Genomic DNA, 13,824 nt, shown 5'->3' with positions numbered 1-13,824 from the left:
AAGATGCACAAATCCCAAAGAAAGGATTTCTATGAAAAAATGTCTGTGACAGTGGCCCTCTGATTGCAAAGGGTGTCCCTGGGGGACTGAGCAGTAAGGTTTTAACTGCACCATGAAGATCTGGTTTTTAGCAAATAAAAACCTATTTGTCTTTCCTTTGCTTCTTTGGACACCTGGAGAGCTATGATGTTTCGACCTGGCAAGGTTGAAAACTCATAAGTAAAAGGGGAAAAAAATTAGAGTGAGACAGTAAAAGAGCTATAAGGATCTTATTTCAGAAGAGGAACTGGGGAATCTGAGAAGAAAGAACATTTACCTTCATAGCTCAGAGATAGCTCTTCAGTTGTGCACACCACAGATTTTATTCAAATTTGAACAGCTCAAGCTAGGTTTACAACTTCCAGCCTTCATTGTGATGCTGTGTAAGTCACATTTTTATTCAGGTCAAACCACAGACCACACATGCCTTTTTAAATTCCATTAGAAATAAGCCATTCCTATTTCATTAGAAATAAGCCATAAGGCAACCTCTTCTCCTACTACAGCATCTTCAGAACAGGACAATGCCCACACTTTCTGCAGAGACTTCCTGGCAGAGGCTATGGACAGTACAGAGAGAGTAAAAGACCTGCTAGGACAACCATTGCAGGCTGGGCAAGACAGAGGTGGGTGCTATTAGAAGAAGTGGGTCTCAGATTGTAACTATTACTCTCACAATAGGAAAAACAGCCTTATTACTAAATGATTTTGATCTTTTACAGATAAGTTTGCTTTACGTGTGAAACAACAAAGCCTGGATTTTTTTAAAATCAAGTCCACACATAGAAGACCTGGTAACAACAAATCAGGAACCTCATTTTCACAAAATATCAGTGAAAATTTCAGATCATGAGATTATCATATATCATTATATATCATAGGATTGAAAAAAATTACCAGATACCTATAAATTTGGAAAATTTATTAGCCATAAAGTGGCTAGTGCCAGCTAGCTGTGCTCCTGCCTCAAGGACTGAATTAAGTGGAAAACACAAGCTGTAGTACAAAGTCTAGTTATCTCATGTCTGTTCAACAGGAAGTTGCTTTTACCTCATCTGAAGAAGGTAGCTTAGATGAAGAGTAATTTTGGCTACAGGAAGCTACAGAGCCCCGTTCTGACACAGTAATATCCGAGAGATAACTAGGTTTTCTCTGTTAGCTCTGCAGCTCTTAGGCAGGTAGCATGTTTTGGTATGATGTGATTAAAGAAGTGTGCAGTAGTCTAAGGAGTCAGGTTCTTTTTGGCAAGGCACCAACTTCTTAGGCAATTCTTAACAACCACCATAAACACTCTGTTAAAGGATATCCATTGAGCAACATTAATAATTTCCTGTACATAAGCACATAGCATTAATGGCAAGATACACACTGATGGATTACACAATGCACATATTCAATCTTACCTTCTAGGCTTGGAGTTTGGCAAAAATGGGAGCTGCTAACCACTACACAATGTTGACTTCAATACTACTCCTGCAAAACTCAGATATTTTAATGAAAAAGCTTATCCTTAAATTAAAACAGCATAATTTTAAGTGTTTTTATTAGTACACTTAAACTCTTTTCTGCCTTAGAGTAAATCTAAAAATAACCTGATTAGGCACTGTCAAAAAAGAAAAAATAAACATTCATCAATTTATGAACTGGAAACAATGATTTGACATTCCACCTTTCCAGCTGGCAAGGTCCTACAAATGTTAAATAACAGATATGGACCACTCTGAGGAAAGTATAGGGCTATGACTATGAATCCAAGTCAGCTACCTTCTAAATCACACTGTGTCACTATATTGTTTATTATCCAGTGCATACCTGGGAATTGAAGAACCACATTTGGTGGCAGAGTATTTCTTGATACATAGCCCTCAACACAGCTCAGCACAAGTGCCAAGTATAAAACTCAAAACTATTTTCTTCTAACTAAAGAAAAAGCAAGCCTGCCATGGGCAGCATTATTAGGTGCCCTGGTGTGTTTTGCGATGGGTGACTTTTCCTGAGGAAAAGCAATGAACGGGAGCGCCTGGTTTAAGAGAGGGCAGCGGTACTTGAGCACCTGAGCATTCATCTCTGCTATTAAAACCTGGGACCAGAATTAAGCCCCGTAGCCTCCTTTCGGAGCTCCCTTCAGTTCGTAGGCAGGCTGCACGGCAGCGGTCAGGGCTGAGCAGCACGGCGAAATTCCACTCCTTTATCTCTGCCGGCAGTGAAAACCCGAAGTTCCACTCCTTTATCTCTGCCGGCAGTGAACACCCAGGTCCCGGCCCCAGCCGCCGGCTCCCGGAGCTATCCCGCCTCCCAGCTGGAAGGAGGGCCCTGGGGCGCGGCGGCCCGAGCGCGCTGGGGCGGTGCCCCGGCCCCGGGGCGGTGCCGCCCTCGCCGCCACAGGAGCAGCTGAGGCGGTGCGGGGAGCGGCTGTGGGCAGCGCGTGGTGTGTGTCTGTCTGTCTGCGAGTTTGTGAGGCGGCCAGCCATGTGGCGCTGGAGGTTCCTTCTCTTGCCGGTGCTTCTCGCCGTCTTGGTGGTCTCCGTCAGAGGTGAGGAGGGGTGGGAGGTGCGGAGCGGCCCTGCCGCGGCTCGGGGAGGCAGCGCTGCCCTGCCCTGAGCCCCTGGGGCGGGGGCCGGGCGCTGCCGCTCGCAGCAGTGCGGCTCGGCCAGGCTGTCCCGGGAGCGAGCCGGGCGGGTCCCTGGCTGGCCATGTTTCATAGACCGGGGAAACAGCGCTCTCCCCCTCCAGGCTTTTATTTTTCCTTCTTTTTTCCCATTTTACTGGCTGGAAAAGTATTCCTGAGCTTTCTGCCCGCCTTCCGCACTGGGAGCTGACTAGTTGATCATCCGCGGTGAATTGCATGGTCCTCGCCCCAGTAGGGCCCTTGGGTGCAGGGTGGTCCTGAAGGGGGTTCGGCTCCTGGGGAGCTCGGCCGGAGCGCAGCTTCCATTTTAGGAGAGAAAGCGGAGTCACGGCAGTCCCAGGGCATCGCATGGTTACTCACCAGAAAGTCTGCCGTCACGCGACCGCCTTTAAAAAATAATTATGGCAAAACCGCGCGGTGAAACACACTGGTATGTTTTCTGAGGAGCTTCTTGTTGCTTCAGTTTGTATCAGGAACAATTTTCCTGAACCCTGATCAAAAAAGTCTGCATGTAATAGCACGTTGGTATTTGGTAAAAAGAAACATTTGGGGGTGGAGAAAGTAGTAAAGTCCCGAGCAGGAAGGTGTTTTTTCCAGGCAGAGGACTGCTGAACTGGAATATGCAGTCCAAACTGTCATTTCCCATTCATATGACTTGTTTTTAAGACATTTCTTTCTTCTTTTTACTATAATAAGCCTACTTGTTGCTATGTCTGAGTTGTTGGGGTTTTTTTTTTCAGGTACTTCATAAAAGCAACACCTAAAATCTTAAATATCTACCTCTTCACTGTGAAAGAGAAGGAGAAATGCATGCTCTTAACGTTGATTGGAAGCCGTAGGTAGTGCACACGTGATGCCAGATAAGCAGTTTGACAGCAAGGCTGCTTGAATTCAGTGCTCCTGGGGCCCTGTTGTGGTCTCGATTTGCAGGTTGAAAAAGATGAACTCTTGGAAAAAAACAGTACAATTTTATAGAAGCCAGCTTTAAAACTGACAGATGACTCAGGCTGCTTACATTTATCATCTTACTACTTGTGTGGAACATTTCCTCCTCTACTTCTGCAAGCAGTCCTTGTGGTTGTAAACAGCAAGATCTTTGCTGTGATGCTCTTAACAGGTGGAAGTACTTGGGGACACTAAGAAACAGTGTCTTCCTATACTTTTTGCCAAGAAGTGTGGAGATGAAAAGAGATGTCAGGATTGTGTTTTACTGGAGGGAAGGTGCACAACAACTGCCTCTAAGGTTTTTGTTTTGAATTCTGAGGAAAATTATAGTACTACTAAAAGCAATCTAAAAGATTGCTTTTAGAAAGCTAGTTAATTTATACGAGTGCTGGTTAATGCCAATAATGCAAACTGAGTAGGTAGGTTATAATTAGTTTGGACACTTTTTCTTTAAACAAAATGTGTAAGAATTTGAGAACTGCAGAGAATGTCAGCCTGGAGAGGGTGGGGCTCTCCAGGGGAATTTCAGATTTGTGCTCATGCCATCTTAAATGACAAGAGCAAAACCTGAATTACATGCATTTGAAAAACTCAATTTCACTGTTGGTGGACTGTCTGTAGTCTGAATTTACAGAACTACTATGGAAAGTTAAGCATCCTGCTTTATCAGCAGTTCAGCTGTTTTGAAACTGTGTGGAGTTGACTATTTTCACTGGGGGACTGCCTGCTTTCACGATTCAAGCAGAAGAATCTGTGCTCTGGACTGATAACTTCTTACAGGATCATTCATTTTAGGCATAGCAAAGTTGCTAGTGTTAAATCAATGTTCAACATATCAACAAGGGTTTGAATGTATTATTAAGCAAGGTTTTACTGTGTTATTTGAGCTTGCCTAGAGAAAGAGCTCACAGTTTTAACCTTAAAGCTGCAATTTAAGTGTTGTCTCATCTGCAAGTATGAACTCTGCCAGTCTGGCAGAGCTGGAATTTAGATACCGTTGGGGCTGTATCCATAGGAAGGTAAAATACGAGTTTTTGTATCACGTTTCTATAGGCAGTCTGACAACTTGCCCCTCCTGAGAAGCGGGATCTCTGCTTCTCTTCTTTCTTTTTTTTGGTCTGGTGCCCAGAGGCGTGCACTGAGATGATTCAGCAGATGACTAATGTGCACTGAGTTAGCTCTGCGGAGTGTTTGATGGGTGTTCCTGCCGGCACAAGGGAGTGGCAGGGCCGTGCATGGGAGAGTGGAAATGAGCTGGGGACAGGGAAGAAAGGGCAAGAGGTTTCCTGCTGTGGCTGGCTGTGAGGTGTGAGACCAACTCAGCCACCTTATGCCTGCAAAATCATCAGGTTAGATCTGTATCTAATTTGAGGCATGTGGTTTTCAAAATACAATGCAAAAAAAAAAAAAAAAAAGGATTAGGCAGCATGACTTCTGTACAATGTGTATGAAGACCACAGCAGATGAAGAGTGAAACAAAAACAAAGCCTTGCATGATACTCTACATGTGAACTTGATGATCTTAGAGGTCCAAACCAAGCTCAGTGATTCTCTGATGAGCAGCAAGAAACTGCTGTATTCAGACACAAGGCTCAAAAGTCTCCCTTATCTACTGCAGAATGATCAAAGCATGAAAAGCTGTCTGCTTACTGTGGGCCTGGAGTTTGGACTGGGATATATGGTTTAAGTATCTGTTGCAAGTCCTGGGGAGAGCTTGTTGATTGAAACACAGCTGCCAAAAGGAGGTGAGCAAAATACAAGCTGGAAAATGAGGTACCCATGTTGTAAGATCAGTAGCCTGGGGTGAAGTGTGGGTAGAGGTCCCTTCTTTCTAAGACCTCTGTCATACAGGGCCCTGAGGAAGGGAAGGAAGCACTTGAGCTCCTGAATTCTTGCTGAGGCAATTCAGTGTTGAGAGAGATGACTAGTTGGGTGGAAGATGGTGAAATGATGCTGTCTGTAATCCAGTAGATGGAGCTTTCAGCTGGTACAGGGAGGTGCTGTAGGGACTCCTGGAGACTGAGCTCTGCTTTCTGGGCTCTGGAGCTGTTTGCCTTTTAAATCTGATTTTAAAAACCTCAACAAAACCGATAATTAGCCAACAAGCCACCCCGTAGTTTTTCATTGGAAAAATTTCAGTAGCAGTGCTAGAATGCATACATGGCAGCATGAACATGAAAAACAAAGTGCTTGTTTCTCCATCTTTCTATTTTCTCTAATGTGAAACAGCTAATAATTTTTCATGTGGTGTTATATAAAATGGCCACTGCACTGTTATATCAAAGTGATGTCACTGCAACAATCCATAAGCTTTCCTTAAGCCATAACTGTTAGTTACCGTGATTTAACTTGGCAAGAGCTCAGTGTGACTCAGCCTACTGCCGTCTAGCCAAGACCGATTTCAATATTTTCCTGACGTTTCTCTGGTTCATGTGATTGGTTTGCCTGTGCTTGAGACTCTTGCCTACTTTGACTCTTGCTGTCTTGAATTTCCCACTGAAACGACTGTATTTCATCAGGTGTCAGCTGTGTCAGAAAATGCAACGATAGTAGTATTCATTGGTTAAGATCATTTTGACAGGAGCATTCCACTTTCTTCTAGCCTTCTGCAAACTGCTTTTGGCACAGGAACCTGCTCTTTGGAGCCTAGTAAAAATGTTTTGAGAGAATATTATGAGCAAAACAGTCTCAACTCATAGGACTTTTACTTAACTTACTGTCAGTTAATGCAAACTTCTAATCATGGGTTTGAGAATTAAGAGAAAAAAGTTGATCCATCAAACCCTAAAGGTTTTAATTTTAAGCCCAAACAGTCCTATCTACTCTATATCAGCTTCCCTGGTTTTTACTGCAGGTTGTGCTCAGCCCATCTTCTGTTCCTTTGCTGGGGTAACATGCAGAGCAAGGAGGTTGTAATGGGCTTAGTGCTGTCTTTCTGCTTCTCCTTCATGCTGATCTTCTTTTGCGCCTCTTCACTTTTTAGTGTTCCAGCCACTATGAGGGTCACTTATGGTCCCTCAGGGCTGTCACTGTTCTGTTGTGGGTGGTCCTGGTGTGAGTGGCCACACTCCCTCAGGGGTGTCTTTGCCATGGTACCTCCAGCAGGTCTCCTGTTGGCATGGACCCTCTACTATCCAGAGCACATTTACAGCCACACGTTCCCTCTCCAGTCCCCCTCTGAGTCTCTCAAACCATGTCTGCCTGTGTCTCCTGTCCCTGCTGGCTGACTCTGTGTGTGCTCCAGCAGGAATACTCTGTGCTTCTGAGACCAGTAGAGGGTTTGGTGTTATAGGAGATTAAGATCTTTCCTATTGCTTCTTTCTCTCATGGAATTTTGTCCCATCTGTCACTAAGAAACCATGACTAATACTTAGGAAAAAAGTTTCCACAGGAAGGATGTAGCTGGCCACTCTCTTAGCTGGGGGATTTCTCTTGGAGGGGCAGAGATACCACACAACTGGGCTGGGGAAAAATGGGGCTAGGTCAGGTCCTAGCTTTCTTGCTCTCTTGACTTTGGAGAAGGATGGTTGAGCTGCTGCTTGGTGGGGGAATTTGCTGCCAGAGCCTCAGCCCTGCTCTATTTGCTCCTGCCATTGCTCATGAGAGCAGCCATTGAACTGGGACCTTATTGGCACCCTGCCTCACTGGAATGGACCCTTGCCATCTGCTCGGGTGCCTCAGGGGAAAAAAACCGATACCCCAGCCATGTCCCCTTTCCTGGAGGGTGTGTTTGTCTGCCTGGCTGCATGTGGCAGCTGCTGAGGAGGAGCCCGGCATCTGCCCAGCCCTGCTGCTTTCTGCTGCTGCCTCAGGCTTTTTCACTGCACTCTAACCCACGCCCCTGCCTGCTGGGACACCCCATGGCCCCTGCAGCAGCCGTGGAGTTTCTGCTGCCCGAGCTGAGCCCACCCTGGTGTCCCAGCCGCCTCTCCGAGGTTCCTGCTGCAGCCCGTTTTTGCCGTCCCCTCCATCCACCATTACTGAGGGTGACATGGCTGAGCTGTCCCACAGCGCCCCCGCTGGCTGCGACCGGAACTGCAGCGAAGGGGAAAGTGCCTGTGGCCAAGATGGCCGCGATTGGATTCCTCCCGGTTCTGTCTGCTGTGGCTGCCGCTGTGCTGGCGTGCTTGTCTTCTTATCCACACACATATGGGAAAAGGCAGAAGAGTCCTTTACTATCTTTGCCTGAAATCCCTGCAATTTCCAAGTTGTAATAATTCAGCGGGAAGGGGGTCATGGTCTCTTTTCCAAGGGAGGTTTCCTCCTTTTCAAACCAAGGCAGTTGTGCACTAGCAGTGTCAGTGCCACTGTGACATAACTGTAAGTGGCACTGGGCAGTTCATGGCCTCTTACCATACAGGGCAACCTGCTGCTGAAGCCCTGCCAAATTCATGTCCTGTACTTTCATTGACCAATGGAAAAGAATCATAGGATGGTTTGGGTTGGAAGAGACTTAAAGATCATGTAGTTCAAATTCACTGCTGTGGGCCTGGACACCTTCCATAAGACCTTCAAAGCCCCATGCAACCTGAACACTTCCAGGAATGGATCATCCGTGCAACACATTCTTGAGCAGCCTGTACCCAGGAACTGTTTGGATATAAATCTTCAGATACCTACATCTTCTGTCTCCAAAACACATGGTATGCTTTTGAAGTAAATTAAGACTATTTATGGTACGTAACAGCACATATCTAATTTCTTTATAATTTTTCCAAAGGCCTCCTAGTAGGTAATTCCTGGTCCTCAGGTGATGAAGACTTCTTCCTTAGGGATTTCAATGGCTGTTGGAGGATAAGTTGTGTTCTAATTCTGGCACCCCAGGGGCTGGCTGGTACTTTGTCACCCAGTTGAAATTGAGATAAATGGCTATTGGTGAGACTGCCATGATGTATTCCTGCATTTGTGTTCACTGGCTCCCCCAGCTTCATAGAGCTGAGGTATGCTCTTCCTGGAGTGCAGACATTGTAGAGTTCTACCTTTCTAGATGCCGGGGGATTAGAAGGAATATGATACACCATGTCTGCTCCACGATCTTTCCCTCATTCTTCGATAGCTGTGGTTTTGATTACTGCTAAGCCTAGCCAAGGCTGCATTCTGTCATGCCAACACACGTGTTTGTTGTATCTAGGGTGCCACCTATGTTATCTTGCCATGTAGAAAATCTTCTGGCAACTCCTGTCTGACTTTGCTGCTGCATGGATTGGTGTTGTGAACATAAAGGGGCTGCTCTACTTGCCAGGCTTCTTCAAACTTTCCTCTCTCCCATCACATTTACTGTTTCAACAACCTTCCATGCATGTCCTATTATTCCACTGATTTCACACCTCCTGATGCTTGCACTGTGGCTTCTGAGACGAGTCTAAGCTGTGTTTTCTCCCTCAGTACATAAGCAGAAATTTCATGGACCTACTTGGCTAAAAATAGCTTTCTTTTGTGCCCACACCATAATCCTGTACTGGCAAGTCTGGTTAATTGATCAGCCTGGTCACTATGTTTCTTAAATTGCCTCTGAATTTCAGATGTTCTTATTTACAACATATGTTCAAGTTATTTCTCTGAATAGCTGTTGTATTACTTTGCATTCTTGTGATGTTGGAAATGGTTTTCCTCATTGCTGATGATTAACATGATTCCAGTCTTTGAGCCATTTCTGGACTGCATTAGTGATCACTCAGGAGGCTGTGTATCTGTATTCTCAGGGCCACTGGGGCTCCCAAGTGTGTTCTAAGGCTAACAGAGGCCATTGCTTCTGCAAACTCATGGCAGCCTCTTCAGCAAATAACTTGTCATATTTTACAGCCTTCGTGTTGATGTGCTGGCTTCAGATTAACCAGTTCAGGCTGGGGAAAGGCAAAGATTACGCGGTGCCCATTCCTTAGTACTGTTTTGGAGGTTTTTCCTTCAATCAGTATAGCATCAGTACCATGGAAAAATTCTCCAGAGATGTTGAACCTTTGTGGATGGTGCCATGGAAGATGGCAGGGTTGCATTCCTACCCCTTGTAACAGCCAGTTCCAGATATATTGCACACCATTCCAGGTGAAGGCAGACCCAAAGCTAGTGTTTGGAAGGTTGCTTGGTATCATACAAGGTAGTTTTGTTTTTCATTTAAAAAGAATAATTTATCTATATGTTTGTAAATTCCAGTCTGGAAAGATTTCCCAGCTTGCTGCAGAAAATTGGTTGCTCCTTCCACAGGTACAGTTTTCACCCGTTGAAAATAAATGCAGTGGTACTCATCACAAATTCCTTTAAAACTGGTTTAGCCTCTGCATTTGATGTGACTGTGAAGCCCAGAATAATAAGATCCAGAAGATATTTTTACAAAGAATTCCAGAAAGTCATAAGGCAAATTCCTGTGAAAGTACACAAACTTACATCTTTGTGGTGTAAAGCTGATTTACAATAGTGTTTCTAAATCCTAAGTGGGTTTTTAAAATGTAGAACAGTGCCTTTAAAATATATAGTTGACATGTCAAATGCAGGAGTAATTCAAACATGTTTTGGGAAAAAGATTATTTCGACTGGAAGCATTTACATTTTAAGTCAGCTCTGATCACACGGCATCATTGGTTGAGTAACAAATGTATTTGTTTTACTCCATGCACGTTTCAGCCACTTGTGAAGTGTCCACATGCTATAAACACCTAAAATTGGCATCCTTAACAGTACTTGTAAAAGAAAAGGAAGGCCTCTTGACTGGAGCAATGGTTAGTTAAATGCAGATGTTAATTCTGCTCTACTTTTCTCATAGCTTGCATCCTGTAAAACTCCCATTGGATTTCTTCTTGGTCCCAAATTTTTCACAAGTAATGGTATCCATTTCTTGATGTGAGTAAAGTATCCACAAAGCTCATTTCACTCTGAGCCCAAGAGTTTTAATGATGGTAAAATCAAACTTTTTTTTTTTTTAGGATAACAGTCGTTCTTTCATTGGTTAAAAGTTAAACTCAGTGTACATGTTAATATTTCCATGAAATAGAAGTTCTTTTCAATTAAACACCCATCAATTTAATTGGTAAAAATCTGATTTTAATTATCAAACTGTCTTTGTATGCTTTTTTGCTTAACCACAGAAAAATATTTCTTGTATATTTTCTGTGTGTGAAGAAATCTAACATTCTGAGGCTAGCATAAAGTGAAAATTTTTGAAACTCCACTATTTCCAGGAAAGCAAATTAAAGTGATATTGGTAGGATTACTGTTTTTATGACTGGTGCAAAAATATTACACTCTAAACCTTCTCTTTCTGGAAAAAGTGCAGTTAGAGTGTTTAAACATATGTTTTACCACCAATTTTTTTGTTCCCTGTGATTTGGAAGAGAAGAGTAAACTATGTGAAGATGAAAGGAACTAGTAGTGATAGTAGCAGTGGTAGAAGTGAGGCTGTTGTGTTGGGTAGTATACAGTGTTTATTAGAGCCGATGCTATTGTTGGACAAACCAGGCAGCTCTAGAGTCACACAAGTCCTTGTTAATTTTAGAAATGAGATTTTGGGATACGCTTTGGGGGAAGGGCTTGGGGAATTCTTTGCAGAAAGCTTTTAGATAAGTCTGTCTTTTTCTGCATTTTATATCATTATCTTTCAATCTACGGATTCTTCCCTCACCTCCAGCTACCCATACCTGTCTGTGATTTTTCAACACCAGAAATGCCTTCCTGCCTACTCTGTGGTTGTCAGTCCACCCTGGATGCCAGGTCTCTTGCAATTTGATCCCAAATTCAGTGGTTACTTCACCATCTATTCCCTGCTCTCTCCCTCCCCAAATGTTGCAAATGGTTATTGAGACATCTCTTCTTCACCTCAGAGCTGTCCCTGCTTGTCTTAGCCAACGAGTTTGCAATCTGATGTACAATATTCTTCTCCACTGTTCTCACAAAAACTTTCAACTTTCCTTTTTTCTAATTTGGCCTTCTGCTAAGGTCAAGGTCTGTTAAGGTTAAAGCAGAGATGTGGACCTTTTTTCCCCAAACTCAGGCAAGACTTGTGATTCTGAAGCTTGTGGCTGTAGTGGCAACTCCTCTGCATCCATATTTCTCCTCTCTCTCCCTTCCCTGTCACTGTTGCTTCTACTCCTATCCCTTGGGCATTGCCATTGTATCTTTGTCACTGGCTTCATTGCAGTTCTGTGTCCTGGCACAGCTTCTTCAGCCTGCAGTTCTTACCTCTCCTGCATCCATTCTTATTGCTTTCCTGTGATGTTCTATTAAATTATTACATTTTTTAAAAATAAGTAAATTTATAGTGCAAACTAAGTCTGGCATGTGAAATGGCAGGCTGCAAGTGATTAGCATTGGAACATAAAATCTAATTTGATTTTAGGAGGTGATACAGAATCAAAGTGAAGATGATCCAGATAATTCTTAGAGTGGACATGCAGAATTCTTGTTAAAGGTTTTGTCTAAATATAGCAGTAGTACTTTCACAAGATGCAGTTGAACTGGAAATGCTTACAGTTCCACTGTGAACACATTCCAGCTGTTTTTCTGGGCTCATGAACACCCTGAAGCTACTAAGAACATAGCCTTGGTACAAAAGGGAAAACTTGCCTTTTTCCTCAAGTACTAAAGGATAGGAAGTGGAAAGGAAAACCTCTCAACCTTATTTTAAATGAGAAACAAAACTTAAACCATGTTTCTGGCTTGCCATGTATTTGTGCAGACTCCTGTGATTCAAATCATTGTAAACACTGTGCTGAGTCTGGTTTCCTCAACCCACACCTTCCCCACAGGAAACCCTCATCATAAAACCCAAAGTCTTTCTCTTTCTGTTAGCACAGGAGGTTGTAGCTCATTTCAAGTACACAGCTTAAAAAGCCTGAAGAGTCTTTTTAGCCATAACTGAACAAGCCACAGTTAAAATGAAGAGCCTGGAAAACCAAAGTCAGTTTTACTGTTCAGTTAATGTTTCTGGTTAGATTACAGATTTTGTTTGGACTTTACTATTAGCACACAAACTGTATTGAATTGTTAAGAATTGTGGTGAGGAAGGTAAAAGAAACAAGCTGTGAAATTGTCATCTTAGAAGTGTCAGCAGACATAGGAGTTCTGCTTTCTGTGAATCTTCATTTCAGTGTGCTGCTATAAAAATAACAGTGTTGATCTGGCTCTGTAAGCATTGCAAGTGTATATTTCAAATACATTTTATTTTAAAGAAGGAATTTGTAAATGAAGATCCAAGTTCCATTAATTTGTTCAACATAAATTATAATTTGACTTATTCTCCTTGATCAGAGTGAGGATTATTTACCAGTCCAACAGTTGAGGTTTTGGGACTGGTGCCTATGCCAATTATTATGTCTGCCAAATCACAAATTTTGGGTTTTTAGTACTTCATCATTTCTTATGCCAGAACTTCACCATACTTCATCCAATGCAGATTGCCCCAATCTTTTGCTCCCTGAACCTTGCTGCTAGACTTTCTTTTTTTCCTCTGAGCCCCCCATCACACTGGGATTCCTCTTCCATTCTTTCCTGCCCCAATCCAAGAGGCCACCTGAGATGCAGAGTATGAGGATGCAGATCAAACAAAATGCTGATTGATTGCAAACAAATTCCTGACTGTTAGTTGTGGAGTGAAACCTTTAATTATCATCTTACACACTTTATTGCTGTATGAAGTGTTTTACTGATTTGGGATGAACAGAAAAAGCACACAGCCCTTGAAGTCGTGCCCCAGACATCACACAGTTGCCCCGAAGACACTTCTCCCTTTCTCTGCCCTGGACTGGGCAGGGTACTGAGCTCTAGAAATGCATGAAGAGGTTTGGCTGCTTGTGATGTGGCCGCTGTTTTGGGGTACACACTTCAAGTCAAGAGGCTGCCTGGAAGTCAGTCAGAATGGTTCTTATCAGGAACTGCTGAAGCTATTGCTAGATGTAAGTGCAGAAAACCTCGAGGAGTAACAAGAGTCCTCAACACTGGAAGAGGGAGTGGTGCTGACACCATAATGGCTTTGAACTTTGGAGGATATTACGAAAATTTGCAAGGATTGCACTCCTCAGTCCTTGAGGACTGAGATGCTTTCAAATGTTGAATATAACACAATTTGACTAGTCACTGACACCCACAGTACTGAATATTAATAATGGTAGAACTTTGGAAAGCACCTGTATTTCTTACTGCTTTTCAATTAATCCAGACATTCTTGGAATCAGATTCACTTTAATTATCTGTGATGCCAGCCAATACTGGGAAGGTTTCTTAAA

At 43.3% G+C, this 13,824-nt stretch overlaps 1 protein-coding gene across 1 annotated transcript in view; it reads left to right on the top strand.

Moving 5' to 3' along the window:
* The first annotated feature begins 601 nt into the window (after positions 1-601).
* Positions 602-13,824, top strand: part of CD99 (CD99 molecule (Xg blood group)) — a 32,541-nt gene continuing 19,318 nt past the window's right edge. Inside the window, exons 1-2 of the mRNA XM_063150342.1 lie at positions 602-665; positions 2,168-2,572. Coding sequence (XP_063006412.1) covers positions 602-665; positions 2,168-2,572 — 469 coding nt within the window. The remainder of the gene's footprint in view (positions 666-2,167; positions 2,573-13,824) is intronic.

Source organism: Melospiza melodia, chromosome 2 (genome assembly GCF_035770615.1).
Source record: "Melospiza melodia melodia isolate bMelMel2 chromosome 2, bMelMel2.pri, whole genome shotgun sequence".
Taxonomy (NCBI): domain Eukaryota; kingdom Metazoa; phylum Chordata; class Aves; order Passeriformes; family Passerellidae; genus Melospiza; species Melospiza melodia.
This window is presented reverse-complemented; position numbering and strand designations above follow the sequence as displayed.